The sequence below is a fragment of the Ixodes scapularis genome, unplaced genomic scaffold, assembly GCF_016920785.2.
Source record: "Ixodes scapularis isolate PalLabHiFi unplaced genomic scaffold, ASM1692078v2 PGA_scaffold4__175_contigs__length_147842914, whole genome shotgun sequence".
NCBI lineage: Eukaryota > Metazoa > Arthropoda > Arachnida > Ixodida > Ixodidae > Ixodes > Ixodes scapularis.
The window spans coordinates 108,925,631-108,943,431 of record NW_024609879.1 but is presented as its reverse complement, the minus strand read 5'-3'; the positions used below and the strand labels follow the sequence as shown (position 1 = coordinate 108,943,431).

Here is a 17,801-nt window from a genome sequence, read left to right as displayed (position 1 = left end):
AGTTTCTTGTCGTCACTTTCTGGGGGTATATCTCGTCTGGTTACAAGTGATCCTGTTCTTTCGGACCACATTTCCTACTTTCTTTGTGTATTCTTACGCCTGATTGTGTATAGACAATTGTAAGCGTGGCGCCCCGACTGGTGCCCCATGCGTGCAGCCTGCGCGTGGAGCAGCGTGCGCATGGGGCAGCGTGCGCATGGGGCAATTGCAGTGTGCGCGTGAGCATAGCTTTTGCAAGCTTGAAATTGCACGGGCTTTTCCGCACGAGCAGAGCCGCCTTGCTTGCAATCGTCTATCCGTATGCACTTATGCAGAATAGTCACAAAAACATTGGCGCCTGCATGGGGTTTGATTTCGCAGATTATTTGCACGCGTTCTGGCGCAAACGAAGATGAAGCCCCGCGCTCGCTCCAGTAGATTTGACAGCGTTCTATAGACTACAGTGCTATAGACCTTGCAAACAAAGTGATTGACCGCCGCCATGTCTCTTCTGCTGCGGACAAGCCCATGGACCTCTTGCTAAATTACCCAAGCACCAAGAAGCATGCTGCCCACGCGCGTCACGCGCTGGCGTCTGCAGCAATGACTGTTCTAAAGCAAATGCCTAAAACAAATGGCATCTTGCACGCGCGTTCGTCAACGCTTTATTTTGGTTATTTACCTCGAATATTTTATACAGGGAAGTCGAGCGTGTGCGGCGCGTCTACAAACATTCCCATCGTCCTCGTTGATGCTTGGGTAATTCAAAATAAGTCTGTTTCAAGCTTGCCCAAGCTATGTTCACGCGCACGCTCAGACGCATGGCGCACCTGCAGTCAGGGCGCCATATTTGCGATTCTTTATCTGTAATACTAGCTTCGTTCTATTCATCTGGACCTCCTGCCTTGGTGCAGAAAAGTATAGGGCGGTGTATTTCCGGTCGTATCTCAATGCACACACGGGAAGCACACAGCCTTTTGTACACAAATGCAGGAGGTCCACGTAAATCGAACGAAGCTATAGGACACTGGCGGCCATATCTGTGTGCGCTGCTGCTGAGCGCGTGCTGACGGCGAGCTTCCGCAGTCCTTTTGGAGCGTGCATTTAGCACCATCAAGGTTGCCGGTCTTAGCAGGTAATTAATGTGAGCTCGTTCTGAGCATGAGCTCTAAACAGCACCCACAAATATGGCGTCCAGTGAATACCTCCTATACTATTAGCGATGTGCGCGGCCAAAAGCGTCGCTGCGGTCAGCTTTCCACGATTGGCCAAACCACGGGCATATGAGCACTGTCAGATTGTCAACTTTGACGGTGTTAGTTTCGGATTGCGATGGCTCCTAGCTTCTACTGTGCTTTTTAAACACACCATCGAACTCGTCGTCGCACCCGATGGTAAGTAGCCAGAATAACAACTGGTGACGTCACGGCGAGGCAAATCCCAGTCTTGACGTCACGGAGGGAAACCATAAGAGGATTGTAAGCATGGCGCGTTCCTGGTGCAGGCGCGTGCAAGCGTGTGCAACTTGCGAATGGAACGTAGTATTGGCAAGCTTGTAAATGTACGTATACACTTGCCAGCACGAGCATGGTGGCTGCCAAATGCCCTGCTGGGCTCCTGGTCGGTTCTATTTTCAGTGTTCGTGCCTGTGGCGCGTGATTTACAAGTTTCCATAACGGCGAACATGCGCGTGCTGGGTTGAGGAGATCGCACACTGGGCCGAGAACTTGTAAATATTGGAATGGTGTACCTATGGGCGTACACTTTGCTGATCTTTAAGCTGAGACTGCAGCCAAAGCTACAAGCGCGAGCTATGCAGCATGCGCTCCTGGCTTTGAGGCGTGCATTTCTAGCACGAGCGCTCGTTCTGCGGAAGAATGCTTCAAAGCAGCGACCTCCGGCTCTCGTACTTGTGGCATTGGCTTCAGTATAAGTATGAAACGGAGTATTAGCGAGGTGTGCGACCAAAAGCGTGGCTGTGTCGCAATTCGCGATTGGCCAAACGCTTACACTGACGTATTTATTTTGGTTATGTTTTCTTTTATCGACAGAAATCAGCGCATTGTCAAAGCGTCAGCTGTGACGATGTTGGTTTTAAGAATACAATGACTCCAAGCTTCTGTCGATATTTTTACAAACACCTTCGAACTTCTGGTTAGTAACTGAGAAGAAGTAGCCAAGATTATACAACTCATAAAATCCCAACAAAGCTTTTTTTTTTTTTTTTTTTTGTGAGGGTCACGTTGTTTATGATCAAAGATAAAAACGCAATAACGTAGTTCAGCAACAAAAACACCAATAATGTTTTCTTCCGAAAGCCACGTTCTCGCGGTGCTCAATATTTCTCTCGCAACGACCCACACAACTCTTGAGGTGGGAAGTAGAGACAGGAGCATGTCAACTATGCTCGGCATCGACTATTTTGCGCTACGCTGTCAAGGCTAGCGTAGGTTTCGCGGCGCTTCAACTCTATCAAAGCTAGTTGCGCTAGCGTATGTGAATAAGACGCAAGACGAAGCAGAGCGCGTGCACTGCTTCCATGCGGCAAGGCATGTGGGAGGCACGCTAACCTTGACTATGGTGCCTTCATGCGCGCTTTGCTCAGTGTGATGACATCTGGCCATTTTGTTCCAAACGCTTATTTTATATATTTATTCTTTTTTCTTTTTTGTGAAGCGCGTGAAAGAGCACGTGCTCGTGGCGCTGACAGTGCTACGGCGACATTTTGTTTTCCGCTATTTCTTTTTCCCTTGTGAGAAGGACATTGAGGTACCCTAGCCTCGACGATGTAGCACAAAATAGTTAACGCCGTGGGTATAGAGGCAACGAAGCTTTTCGGTGGATCCTCCTTATGGTTCCTATCTGCTACGTCATGGAAAGGCTTATCAATTGCGAGCGACGATTTCGATGGTGCGTGTAAAGAGCACGGTGGAAGCTCGCAGTCGTCGCGCCCTAAAGCTAACGCTGTCAAAGTTGGCACTCTGACAATCCTCGCTCTAAGAGTAGGGTGTCTAACAAGCGTATTATAACGAATTCATCATACGTAAGACGGCGTAATGAGCGTTTGGCTATAGTAGTGGAAGCCCGAACAAAACAACGCTTTTTGGTCACGCGCGTCGCCACTATATAGGCGGCCCGTTCTCGCTTGGAAGGCGGCAATTTACCCCCGCAACAAATGCCTGCGGCACGGCGACCGACTCTGTCGGCGTAATCGCGGTCTTATTTAGTATACGCGACACGTTGTGTCTTGAGAGGGTTTTCTTTTATAATGGGAGTCCTAACGCGATCGTGGGCTGTCGTCGCCGCGGACTAATCTGCACTCGTCGAGCGTAGGGTCGTTAGATTGTGACGCCAGGGGCCTCCTAATTCCGTCTTGTCCCAGATTCAGAAATAATGAGCCCCTCCGAACCTAGCTGCGTCTGAATAAAGGAGTCCGCGGATAAAAAAAAAAAAAAACCAAAACCACGAAAAAAAAAAGCAACATATACATCGTACGCACGGCACGGAGCTCTCTGCAGTGATGTAGGAGAGAATTACCTGCCGAAACTTCTGAAGCATGGTTGAAACACGTTTGCTTCATACATATGTGTGCTTGGAAAATGTCTGCAGACAGTTTTTGTACGACTTATGTGAACAGGACCCCCGAACAACCGGGAAACACGCCTTTTGGGTGATGCATTTGCAGTGTGACCGCGACGTTTTGGGGAGCCTCTACCTCTGGCGAAAGACTTTCATGAATATGCCCATTTAACATGTAAGAAGATGTGAGTTCATATAAGAACTTACATACGCCTTATATAACTTATTATAACTTCTGGTATGATTATTGCACAAACCGCGTATATGAAATATGTTCTCTTTGATGGGGATTTTTGTTTTTTCTTCGATGGGGATATATTACAGGCGCCTTATATAATTTATATATATAAGTTCTGGTATGATTATTGCAGAAACTGTCTATGAAAGCTTTTTCTCTTAGATGGGGATATATATATATATTTAAAAAGAAAAAAATTACTGATATGATTGGCCCAATAAACATATTATAACTTACATAAATTATGTGAGGCATACATAAGTTCTCAAATCTGATATTGCCGCTTGCAGAGCCGAGAAAGCAACGCTTGGTCACGGTCTTCTAGAAGATTCCCGTTCATTCTCGCACCAGACGTGACTTTCCCTCTGCTTTGTTATTCTCGAAAGTGCCAGTTCATCCTCGCCCCGAGCGCGCGACGCTCGAGCCTTCTTTGCCGAACTTTCGAGATAGTGACGCACGGTAGATCAGCAGCTGCACGCGACCTTGTCGAGTCAGTCTCGCCAGCGCTCTGTAGTGCCGCCGAATCGCCGCCCGCTTTTCTGCTGCCTCGACGCTCTTTCGTTACTTATTTTTGTTTGGCACAAGTTCGCCCATTAAACCTTTATCCTTCAGTTCACTGTTCGGCTTCTCGTCGCCTCAATTCGTGACAATATGATCTGATATTATAATTTATGTTGTATGTTTTTTGGACACACTCACAAAACTCTTCCCTTTTCTTTTTTTTTTTTTTTCGCTGCCGATATTGTTAAGCAGATCGAGACCGATTTCGAACCGAAAATAAAAACAAATTGCTTTGCGACACTACGAGCCTACATCCACCGAGCTATAATATTCATCCAACCATAAAATGACATTCTGGACGCCCATAGCATTCATTTTTTCTGAAAAGAGCTTAGTAAAAAAAAAAATCAATATATTTTGTTTATTAATAAAATCCTTTTTTTTTTTTTTTTTTTTTTTCGCGGAAGTAAATTTTACAGGCGTCCATCAACATTTCTTGGTTCGATGAATATTAGACTTAAAGCTCTGCTATACTCCGACGTTCAGCGCAGCGAACGCAACGCAGCACAGAACGTGCGCCTTTTCATTGGCCGGCCAGCGGGAACTCGATATCTGCGACCAATCAGTATCTGTGTGCGCCAGCGCTACGCCGCGCTTTCGACGCTCGACGCCAGACAGAGCTTTTAGGTGAGAATTGGCCTATTTCATTTAAAATTTTTCTTTGGGTGACTCATGCTCTCGCACTTTCGTTTTCTATCCCTACAGCTATGACTACAGACAGAGCAAGAACGGCAGGGAGGAGTTCCAGTTGCCCCGCCCTCCGGGCGAGCGCAAGTTCGTCTGCTCCTTTTGTGGGGGTTGTGGTGACGTCAGAAAGGCGCCGAGCTCTGATTGGCTCTGATTGAAGGATAGTGGGTAGACCTCAGAGCAAGCTGCCTCGGGGTCTACCCACTATCCTTCAATCACAGCCAATCAGAGCTCGGCGTCGTTCTGACGTCACCAAAACCACCGGCAAAAGAAGCAGACGAACTTGCTCTCCGCATACCTTGGATTATGCGTCGGCGTCTCGCGGGCCTCGAGCGTGCATGCGCAGCCAGAGCACGGCGGAAGGCAACGGGCGCGTGCTAAACGCGAAGCATTTTGAAGAAGAAAAAAAAGAAGGCAACCTAACCGTTTTCGTTCTGTCAGTGATCATAGTGCCACATTCTCGCGAAGTTCCAGCTTCTTTCTGTAGTTTCTTTACGCCAACCAAAAAAAAAAAACGAAAAAAAAAAAACGGGCTTTTTTTTTTTAACGGACCGGGTATTTGGCAGTCTTCTGCACAGAGGTGTTGTATCGTTTTGTGGAGACACTTTTCGTGGACAACTTTGCAAGAACGCACGTTTCGTCCACACTAACGTTTCGGGAACACGGTCGGATTGGATTGGGTTACTGACAATTGATTTCCTCCGCTAGAATCATACCGGAACTAAAGCGGACTCAGCCGAACGGCTCCGACAGGAAACATACGAATTCGCACGGTCACTCATCGCTTCGCTCCGCTCAGAAGAAGAATACAATTTTTTTTATATAATCTCGGACCCCACCTTGCACCGGGCCTTATCGGAACCTCCGAGGATTCGGCGGTTCCGATGAGCGGTGTGCGCGGAAAGACGCTTTCGACGAGACGTCGCTAAGTGTATGTCGACAAAACGAGCGCACGGAAACCTCTCGGTGAAATCAACTGTCGATGAAACGTCGATGAAACGTGGTCGAACGTCGACGAAACGGCCGTTCGAATAAACCGATTTCCACCGCCCCCGCGCAGCTGTCGTTCGACGACCGCCTGGACGACTGGAAGCCCTCGGTGTACTGGGTGATGCTGTGCCTGTTCCTGGCCACCGCCGTGCTGTCCGCCTCGGCGTCGGCCCTGTACGCGAGGGCCGAGCAGTGGTCCTACCCGGAGGCGCTCTACTTCTGCTTCATCGCCTTCTCGACCATCGGCTTCGGGGATCTGGTGCCCAACCAGAAGGCTGCCTACCCGAACCTCGTCTCGGTAGGCGGAAACGCCACGGACTCCGAGGACCGGGACCTCGACGCTGACGACACGGCACTTCTCTACTTCCAGGTTAGCGTCTACGTCGAAACGATCCGTCGACGAAACGACGTTTGACAAACCGATTGCCACCGCTCCCGCGCAGCTCTTTCCACTTTAGCAGAGCGAACGCTGGATTGGAGGCTCTCCAGCGTTCGCTCAGCTAAAGTGGTAAGAGGTGGGAGGAGCTTCCATGTCACTATGATAATTACTTCCCGGTGCCCTAGAGAAATGCACAAAAATTTCACTAAAAGTTTGGAAGCTGATATGTGTTTTAAAACACCGTTCTCTTAACCACCCTAACAAATCACAGATCATCGGCAGTACTTCAATACTTAGGACAAACTTTTCAAAATTTCACACTTTGTCGTTTATGGCTGCTTGAGCGACTGGCTGAAATTTTATATAGGAAAAAAAAATTTGTGATCTATCCCTTACTTGTGATCTATCCTATATCTAAACTAAACTTTTTTCTCGAAATTGACAATTGTTGTTGAATACTAGACCCCTCTCCTGTGACCATGATTACTTCCCGGCCCGGAAACAACTAAACTTTTTTCTCGAAATTGACAATTGTTGTTGAATACTAGACCCCTCTCCTGTGACCATGATTACTTCCCGGCCCGGAAACAACTAAACTTTTTTCTCGAAATTGACAATTGTTGTTGAATACTAGACCCCTCTCCTGTGACCATGATTACTTCCCGGCACATCAGAAATGCAAAATGGTTTTGGTACAAATTCTGGACAGTGGTGCTGTGAAACACTGGTCTCTCAAACGCACCAAAAAATGCCGCCGGTCATGGGAAGTGCATTAAGTGTACAGAGGAGGCCTTTTTACTTCCTTATTTTGTCGTTGATGTCATGCTTGAGCCTAACCTGAAGGAGTGGCTGAAACTTTACTCAGGAGAAAAAGAAACTGTCCTGTTCTATTTAAATCTCATTATAAAATAATTATATTGTACAGAGCACGAACGTCTACTCTGTCTATTCTCCGACGAGAAGACGTACAAAAAGTTACAGAAGTTTTCTACAAAAAAAAAAGGCTTAGAAAAAATTAAAACAAAAAGCTACACTATGTAACCTTTTTGTGACACTCACATCGGCCTCTGAAATACTGCTGATTCCGGTAATACGGTGATGGCACAGTCGAACTAGTGTACATTCATCATTTTCTCAAACACCTGACGCAGGAAACGTCCAAAGTAGAAGAAGAACCAGAGAAAAGGCGTCAGAATCCAACGTTGGTTTCTGTCCTTTCTCTTTCCAACTTTAGTTGCTTCAAGTTTCTCCACCTAGTCTCGGGTCTGGAAAAGAAAAACGCGAATTCCGCCCCCTCCCAAAATAACGTCCGATACATGATTTGAGCCCAAGTTCCGTCGCCCCTTTCTCCTCTGCAGGTGCTGACCTGGTACCGAGCGGCCAACTTTGTCATCATGTCGGTGGGCTGCTGCTGCATCTACAGCCTCTTCAACGTCACCTCGATCGTCATCAAGCAGTTACTCAACTGGCTCATTCGTAGGCTCGACTGCACCTGCAAGCGGAGAAAAGCCAAGGGGCAGAAGCCTACCAGGTGGGCACGCTTCGCTCTTGCGACGTGTTACGTAATCGTTGGATTCGCACGCTTATCCTCCAGGGTCCAAAATATCAACATGACGACGACCCGTTTGAGTCGCAGGCTTGGTTCATGTGAAGCTTGTCATCCAATCAAAGATATTTCAATTCGCGTTTACGGAAATATGGACAGTGCCGCGATAACCAGGCCTCCTAGGGTTTAGAACTTTAGATCGAGAGAATGAAACCCGGTTTTTCAGCCCGTATAAATAAGCTACGCGTCGTAGTGTTAGGGGAAGCACAGATATGCATGCACGTAACATGGGCCGCACCTCTCGAATGGCATGGGCGACCACTGTAACCGTTTCGCGCCGAGCCCGAGAGATGGCGCAACGGCCGCAGACGGGAGCGGTGACGCGGGATGAGGAAGAAGGAGCCGTCGCGCGGAACGCGAGGCTTAGCGAGAGGAGCGATACCGCTGCGCGCGGGTACGCGAAAGAATAAAGGGTTTAAGAGATTTCTTGCGTGTGAGTACGATCGAGGCAACCAGTGACGAGGTACGTCACAGTAGAAAGATGACACTCCGTGAGAACGTGACGCTCGCGGTGGTGATGAAATACCAAAGTTTGAGTACACGACGTTACCTGGGTAAAAACATGCTAAAGACTTTTCCATGATCCGACCAACGTTAGATCCTACGTCCACCTAAGCCTAATATTCCTGAAATCATGAAAATTTAGATTGCAGGCGCACTTAGCATTTATTTCAGTAAAAGAAAAAAAGTAATAAACTTGTCAGTGAGAAAGACGACATAGATTTCTTTCTTGCTGACAATTTTTTTTTCTCTGACATAATTGTTACATGCACCCACAATCTCAAATTTCGGTTTGATGAAGATTAAGCATAGGTAGACGTCAGCTCATAAATAAATTTTGCTTTTCTTTCGTATTTTTTTTTTATCGAGGTAACGTGGCATGCCCAAACTTTCGCATTTTATCACCACGCTAGCGTCACATTCTCACCACCGAATTTCAGCTTCCTGCGATACGTAGTTTATTTTATGCAAGCCAAAAAACCGGGTTTTTTTTTTTTTTTTTTTTTTCTTTCGATCCCACCCTGTATTAAAGTTACTAACAATGTGAGAAGGGCAGGGCGTCACTTTGAACGCCTGGTCTCTCCAGCAGCACTTGTTTCTTTGCCTTCCACCGTGCTTCAACTGCGCGCGAACACAGCTATCAAGCTGCTCGTAAAAGTGGGTGTCGTCAGTTTGACGTCAGTGAATTCTGAACGTCGAAGTATAGTTTCGGGGTGTTATAACATATGGCACGAGGGGTGTAAGTACTCCCAAAGCTTGGCAAATCGCCACGAGAAGCGGGCGCCGAAATGGAAAAGATGGAGCGACAAACAACGGATGAGAGGAGAGCCACGTGAGGGGCGCCCCGCTACGGCGAGACGCCGAAACACATTTTCTCCGGAGCGAACAAGTGTGTTTCGGGTCCTCGCCACTGCAAAAGCTGTGCGCTGACGTCCAGGTTCCCCGAAAAATGTCTCTTTGATGCTCTGTGCTACCGATCCTCGCGCTCCAAATCTGCGACCGGACACTCTATGGCTCCGTCGTCGAACTGCCAGGCTTTGTGAGTATAGAGGACTCTATGGTACTACACTCCCTATTTCTCGGAGTGAACATGGACGACGCGTAGGGAACGCGTAATGACGAGGTGGCCAAGCTGGTGCCATCATTAGTTGATGTCGGGGGGGGGGGGGGGGGGGGGGGGGGGGGAGGGGAGGGGGAGGGGAGGGGAGGGGGGGGGAGGGAGGGAGGGGGAGGGGGAACAAACGCACCTGGGCGCATTTGATGGGTAAACACATGCACGAGAAGCGCAAGGGACATACCAACTTGCACTCTGAATGTTATAGTTACTGGCAAGGTGAGGACGGCAGGCAAGGACTTCAGTTATCCCGCCTCCAGCGCCAGTTACTTGCCTTCGACAATGCTTCGGTGTTTTGTGCATCTCAAGCGCGCGCTGGAGGTTTGGGCGTTCCAAAGACGCGCCATGTCGTTCTCATTCTGTGCGTGACTCTAGTAGGGTGAGGACGTGGCGAATATAGGCAGATGCATAAATATTCAAAGCAAATGCCAACATGTAATTAGTATGTGAATTAAAAAGGAAATGGTTAAAAGCGTCATGAAAGTAGCCTATCTTTGGTGATGATTGAGGGTCCATCTTCTACAACTACTGTCGGTGAAAAACTAAGAATTGAGTATACAACTTTCGCCTCCAGCACGTGATCGTTGTCCTCTGCCGGGCTGCGAGGGCGATGAAGCGTAATCAAACGCAGAAAGCTCGCGCTGGAGCCGGAGCATCCACTGAGTTCTTAAGTTGTCACCGGCTTGGTATATTATTAACTCTCCACCCACAAACACTGGGGAAACTTGCATACATGCTTTGGAGGCTTCAATAAACAGTGCGCGGTACTCCGCTGCATTGGAGCCGGAGTCGAGTTCGATGCCCTCTCGATCGACAGGCGAACGGGGACTAAGTTGATTACTTTATCTATTAGAATACAGGTAGACTTTTAAATGCGCTAGCATTTATTTCCCCGGTACGTGCAGCCGTCTTTGGTTTAAACTGAACTGGTTTAGCGAGGTTGCGGCGCCGTTTCCACCGTGCCCTTTCGCTTCGTTCGCTCGTTACGTCCACTTTCCTTCCTACGTAAGAGGGAAAGGGTCTTTTCGCACGCTTCAAATGACGCGCCGCTGTTGACGCGCCTTCCACCTCCGATGGCACCGGGGCGTAGGCACATGGTTTCGTTTCCCCAGTATATGCACAACGTACGCGACAACGTAAAACCGAGATGCAGCGACGGCGCCGTTTGCGCGAAAACGCCGACCACCCGGGAGGAAAGATTGGCTCCTCTAAGACAACGCTATGCGGACCGTAGGCTGCGATCGCGGGGAAACTGCGGTGGCTGCATCCGAAAGCGCCGACGCCCCGGAGAACAGACTGGTTCTCTGAAAACGACAGTATGCGGGCCGTTGTGAGGTTGTAATTTCCATCCTTCGCCGACTCGGAACCCCTCCGCTAAATGCTGACGCATTTCGTCGAGAGTCAGCGTAGCGACAGCAGCAATTTATGCATCACTTTTTTTTTCTTTTTTTTTTTTTAAGTTGGAGGTTGATTTTTTACGGTAACCAAAGAAAATCGAATAAAAATTTCCGAGCAGCCATCCGAGCCATTCCCCCGAGAAGGGTGCTCCTCCTGACGCACCGGTGCAATGTGGCGAAGCTCGACGCGCGCGCGCCAGAGCGATGCAGTAGAGAACTGAGATACCACGGTGCATGCAGACGAGTCTCCGGGACGCGTTCCAGACACCATAGCGATACCCGAGTGAATACACAACGCCCTCGACACCCGCACGCGCTGCTTTTACTGGCTTCACTCGACCGTTCGGCTTAAAAGTTACAGAATTTTCATCGAACGCAGTTTCGTTTCCAATCCCAATCGTGGTGTACCTGTTCAAATGTCTTTGCTGAAACAGAAGAGGCGGCCCCGAATCTTGATCATTATCACTTTCCGGAGGACGGAGAAGGCGGGTGATGAGGGAAGAAGGGGGATGAGAGAGGCTTAGCGGTGCCGCTGCAATCTACTTTCCTTGCCCTTTCTTGCTTTGCTGCTCTTGGAGCAGGTGTGGCGCAATTCGGCAAAAATGGCACCTCATCGCAGCGCGTTTTCGCCTGGGTGAAGCGTCGGAAAAGTGTACACAGGGTGTTTCTCTTTTTTTAGACTTAACTCATTGGTTTAACAAAAATGTGAAAGCTGCACTAACACGATTTGTGCAGGTGAGCTATACGTCCAGGAGGGATGGGGGGAGGGCAAAATATAGGGAGCTAATTGTCACGACAAATAGGATAATTAACTGAAATTTGTCAATTGTTTATTAGAGGAAAAAAACATGGTTTCAATTAGGAACTGGCCGAGAATCATAAAGATAGCGTTATACGTGTCCGTCTTTTTATTTACTTTCGTCGAAAACTGAGCACCGTTCAGCGTGGATTTTTAAGAGGTCGTTCAGTAGAAATGAACCAATATTCTCTCCTCAATTACACAGTGCCATTTGTTCTTACACGAGGGCAAGCTGATATTCCGTATTTGGACTTATCCGAGGCTTTTGATAGGATAAAACATGAATTACTTATGTATAAGCTCTCTTCATATGGCGTTTCGTCGTCTCTTACAAGCTGGTTTCATAGTTACCCGAGTGATGGGCAGAGCAAGACACAAATCTCAAATAGCTTATCGGATGTACTTACTCCAACTTCGGGTGTCCCTCAGGGCTCAAACTTGGGGCTGCTGCCTTTTCTTGTATTCATCACCGACATAGAATTGCGCATACTAAATGCGAAGTTGCTTTTATTTCCGGACGATATCAAGCTTTATTTGAGAATTCAGTCGGCAGATGATTGTGTTTTTTTTACAAGATGTATCGCGCATCTCAAACTGGTATTCATGTAACCTTTTGCTTGTCAATCCAAATACTAAAACAAAAGTGCTGTCTCTGTGTAGAAAGGGTGAAAGAATTTCTCATTAGTATTTAATTGGCAATAACGCCATCGAACGCGTGGAACAAGTTCGCGACCTGGGTGTTTCTTTTGACAATAACCATTCCTTTTCATATCATGTCACCCAAATTGTTGCTTCTGCCTTTAGAACAATGGGAATGATATCTCGTTTGATGCACGATTTTTCAAATCTAGTGCGCGTAGTTGGCTTATTTTGTTCCTCAGTACAAGTTAGACGAGTTTTGCGATTCGGTCTGGAATTCGCTGACATCGGCCGACGCTGCACGCATCGAAAGAGTTCAGAAACGATTTATATGCCTTGGTTTCGATAGATACTTTGATAGAAAATGCTATTATGATTTTAAATAGCTTCCTAAAAAATTTCATTGCACATTCATATTAATATTTATTTGAGCACAGGAGAGCCGCGGTGCCGCAGGAAGGCAAGTCGCCCATACAATGAAGGCCTGCGGTGCCGTGTGTAATGATGACGCGTCCTGTCAAAAAGAAAGATGACGCGTCCTGTCAAAAATATTTGCTCAACCTTTTATTTTTACACAATGTGGTTCACGGCCGCAGTCGTTATAGGCTCATGTATTTTACACTTTTATTCAAACGAGTGTCCCCTTTGGTTTGAATGTAAATTTGCTCAAATGAATTCCCGCCTCAAGTAGACCTTTTTTTTTTTTTAATTGTGTTGCATTCAAACGACTACTAAATGTAGATATTTTTTTCTCTGATATGTGAAATGGTTTAATTCGGGAGCCATTACAGTTTTACTCTTTTTTTTTTTTTTTTTTGTTCTTTTACGTGTTATTACATTGTGACCGATAAGGTTGTTCTGGGGCATGAAACAAATAAAGGATTATTATTATTATTATTATTATCAGATTTAGAGTGCGTAGGAAACGCGGTGGTTGTGCAAATATACATAAACACGTGCGTCAATGGAAATCTCTTATCCCAGGTCGCGGCGAAACGCACTCACGCCCGCCCAACTCCGAGCCCAAGCCAGGGCCGCCGCCAGATCCTCGAAGAAATCGGCACACAAGGACGACACGGTGTCGGACTCTGACTCGGACGCCGACTCCATGTTCGACTCCGATGGAGAGCGTGGTCACACAGGAGAACTCATCTGCATGTCGGACCTGCTTCGGGCCAACAAGGTGTCCCTGGCAGTCATGCAGAAACAACTCTACGAGACCGCCCAGCGGGGCACGCCGGTGTTGTTGCCACAGAGGGCTCTGCAGGAGAACGACTCGTTCAAGCCCGGTGCCGTTGGCCCGTTGGCCATTGTGTCCGAGAAGTTTGGTGGCGGCCGTCACGCGTGACACGTCATCGACGGCGTGGTCTCAACGTTGTGTGTTTGCCTCGGCGTGTCTACGGTGGTGACGGGTCGGCGTTGCTGCTTTCTTCAAAGTGTGTTCGGGGAGGATGGCAAGATGGCGATTTTTTAGGGTGTCCGCCGAAAACAGCGAGCAAAAACGGCGCCGTATTGCACCCCCGAGCGGCGTAGCCGTAGCAACTGCCGCTGATGACAACCCGTGGCGCGGCATTTGCCCATTTCCTGGCGTCAGTGGCGGTAGCTATAGTTACGCCACTCGGCGGGGCGGTTTCTTGCTCACATGTATTCAACGCTTTTAGATGGAGGCATCTTTTCGTGCATCAAGAGATGCTAGCGCTTGCCAAAGCGGATGCATAAATGAACTTCGGGCGGTCGGAGACCAAGTTCGTCTGCTTCTTACACACGGGTCCAATGATGTCGGAACGCCGAGCTCTTATTGGCTGATTGAAAGAAATAGTGGGTAGACCTCGAGGCATCCGGCGTTGAAGTCTACCCACTATCCTTCTGATCAAAGCCAATCGGCGTTCGGCGTCGTTAGGCGTTCGGCGCAAGAAGCAGACGACTTGCTCTCCGCATACCTTTTAAAAAAAAAAAAAAAAAACACCTTAAAGGGGCCACGAAACGAATTTTGGGCTGGGATAAATGAATTTAGATAGGGATTTTACTAATAGCATATCGTTTAGTGGGCCAAAAGAAAGAAGGCAGAAAGTCAAAAGTCTGATTTTTGGTACGAAAATTTGAAAACACAGCAGACTATTTTGTACCTCCTTCCCTTCGAAACCTCTCTGCCTTTTCGCTGCGATACATCTGCGGTATCTAACGAGAGTCATCCGGTCCAAACGCATGTCCACGACACCGGACCTCACTTACTCCCTTCACTTTTAAGCTAACAGTGAGGTGGAAAGTATGCACGTGCCAAACCAATCAGCCACCTCCCTTTCATCACCTGACCTCATTCTCTGCGCGTACGTCTGCGATAGGGAGATTGATCACGTGGCAAAAGTGTGACTGGCCCAAAGAGCCCATAGCGTCCACAGCACTGTCAGCTTGAGGGTGAACGGGGTGGGGAAAGCAACTTTTGTCCAAGTTTTGAGCGACGGGCTAATCTTTTAGGAGGAGGATGGCGGTGTCCGGGTACACAAACGAGGGTCTCAGCAAGAGGGGAGTTACTTTTTTCTGTCTTCTTGAACTGTTTGGTACAATACGCGATTTGTGAGTTGAGGAGAAAAGCTAAGAAGGAAAAAGTTGAAAAATAATTTCATGGCCCCTTTAAAGGGCTATGAAACGATATCTTAAGTTTTTCCTCCTAAACTCAAAAATCGCGCAGCGTACCAAGCAGTTCAAGAAGAGAAAAAGGAAGCACTCCTCCCTCTCTCAGACCAAATAAGTATTTGCTCAAAAGCTCGTTTGAGTACCAGGACACCGCCATTCTCCCCCTTAGAAGATCAGTCCGTCGCTCAAAATTCGGACAAAGATAGACCGACTTTGACTACGCTGCTGCAATGCATCGAGGGAACTTTAGTCTTTCTGCACGCGAGACAACCTCGCTGGAGCTCTGCACGTGTAGAGCACGAGACAGTACACAATGCTAAGTCAAAGTCGAAAGATAAAGCAAATATGTATAGAAAGGCAAGACCCTCCTCGCGCGTTGGCCGCGACGTCACAGAAACGATGGGAGGCTATTGGATGCGGAGGTGGCAGAGGGATTTATGATTCCCTTTAAAAGGCATTTGCCGCTACGTTCTTGACTTGTAACCTACTGTAGTAAAATCGCAATATAAATTTATTTACCCAGCCCAAAATTTGTTTCGTGGCCCCTTTAAAACGTACTGTCACAGACGTTCCGAGCCACGTTTGCCTATCCGGCGCTCCATGCATGCTACATGACCTCACACTTCAAGCCAGTTCCTCCCAACTGGAAGGTCACGGAATACGCCCCAAGCAATGAATAAGCTTCGGGAGCTTGAAACATCAGTTGCAGTACATCGCACCTCCAAACACCATGATCAATAATTGTGTGGTAAATTGCACAAGATGTCATTAGAAGGGAATTTATATAAGGCACTCAGAACCTACCAGGACCATTTTAAAGACAGTGCTTCATTGTTGTGACAAACCGCGAGTCGCCCAATTTTAATTTAGCCTCCGTCATGAACTCTGTTCTTAAATTGTCGATAAATAAGACTTACACAAAAAGCTCTATGTAAAATTAACTGTCTAAAATAGTAAAAAATGTGTCATTGCCAATGCAGCCAATGAACTCTACCGTTCCACACCAGAGGGAAATCACGGTAGCGTCTTGAGAACCATAAAGTTCACAAGGTCTTGGATAGCAGCGCTAAACAACGCAAGATTATGGAAATAATCCATGAAGAAACTTAGTACTAAAGTGCAAAAAAAAAAAAAAAAAAAAAGAAAGGCAAGGGAAATGAGAGCCAATAATGCTTGCCATGCAATTCACCCTTAATTTGCCATCCTCCCGATATGATCGTTGTGGTAGACACGGGCAGGTAGGGCGAGTTTTGCACGCCAGTTAGCGAAATCTGCGGTAAATACGCGCTCGTGACACGCAAGCTATGGTGCTTCTAGTCGTCCACGACGACGGTTTTCAAGTTTTGTTTTCTTCGGCACTACTACTGACTCTTGTTTGCCGAAGACTCGTGCTCAAAGGCCTAGGTTTTATCTTTGCGAAACGACCGCCGTTTGGACATCTGCTCGGTGCCGACGGCGCATCGAGGGGTGCCAGCAGTGCTGCAGACAAACCTTTAATCGTATCTAGCCCATAGCGTCTTTGTTCATAGTGACTACATGGCGACGCTTGGAACGAGCAACCTAAAAATAGAGCTAGCATCTTCTTTTTCTTTTTTTGACTAGAGCAGAGAGCTCGAAAAAAGAGCAAAAGAATAGCGTCCCTGAATAAAGAATAGAGCGACAATCTTCTATGAAGCCCCACCATCTCCCTCTTCTCTTCGTTTGCATGATGCACGTATCGTTTGATGCCTCTGCTGAAACTCGGTGGGAATGGCGGAGGCAATGAGAGAGGTGTGTGGTGGGCCACAAGTTGCTCAAGTGGCACAGATTTCGGCAAAGCATTGGGCAATGACTGGCGATCATCTTTTGGACAATGGCCAAAGAGTGGTTATTCATCGGCCAATGCTAGGCTGATGGTCATTGGCCAATGGCCAGAGAAAGGCCAGTCATCGGCCAGTGGCAGGCCTTTGTCAGCCATTGGCCACTGATTAGCCAAATCTGTGCAGCTTGACTAGTTACGCATTGGTTACTCGGCCACCATATGCAATTGCGCCAAGTGCAATTGCACCATTGCATTGTGCATGTGCAATTGTGTGCTATTGCTTTTAGAGCTATTGCTCTAAAAGCAATAGCTCTTGCAATCATTTAGCAAATTGACTAAAATTATGGCCATTTCACATCCATTTCATAAAATGTAGGAAATTCAGCTATAGGAATTACGGGAATTTTATACACCGACATGCGGCGCGTGCCGTTTACAAACATGACAGGAGAACTGCGCATGAGCAGGAGGGGTGTAGGCAACAGTGGCTGCTCTCGCCATGTTTTCACCATCGCAATGCGGGCCGTACATTCGCTAACCGAAGCTGCCGAGGCCTTTCTAGCTTTTTTTTTTTTTTTTTCTGTGTCGTATTCTGTTACTAGTTATGTCCGATTATTGGCACTTACTGTCGGAGCCCGAGCAGCAGCGATACAGCAAGAAACTGTGCGTCGACGGCGTCGTCTTTGAGGATCCCAACGCCGTGAGCAAGGAGCGCTGGCGCTCCGGTGTCACGTCGGCAAAGTTGCTGCCGCCAGCCTCAATGGCTGGTCTTTTCGCCGAGCTAATTTACGGCCGACATGGTGTGAGCGTACAAGTCTCTCAAGGCCGACAACTACTTTGAGTCTGGTAAGAACTGCTCGAGCGCTATGCATGCGAATATATCGGGAGTCGTTCGTG

The 17,801-nt window shown here is 47.7% G+C and overlaps 1 protein-coding gene across 1 annotated transcript in view; it reads left to right on the top strand.

Annotated features, from left to right (window-relative positions):
• Positions 1-13,817, top strand: part of LOC8027772 (potassium channel subfamily K member 12) — a 167,407-nt gene extending 153,590 nt beyond the window's left edge. Inside the window, exons 3-5 of the mRNA XM_042293666.1 lie at positions 6,105-6,404; positions 7,772-7,944; positions 13,454-13,817. Coding sequence (XP_042149600.1) covers positions 6,105-6,404; positions 7,772-7,944; positions 13,454-13,817 — 837 coding nt within the window. The remainder of the gene's footprint in view (positions 1-6,104; positions 6,405-7,771; positions 7,945-13,453) is intronic.
• Positions 13,818-17,801: the final 3,984 nt, after the last annotated feature.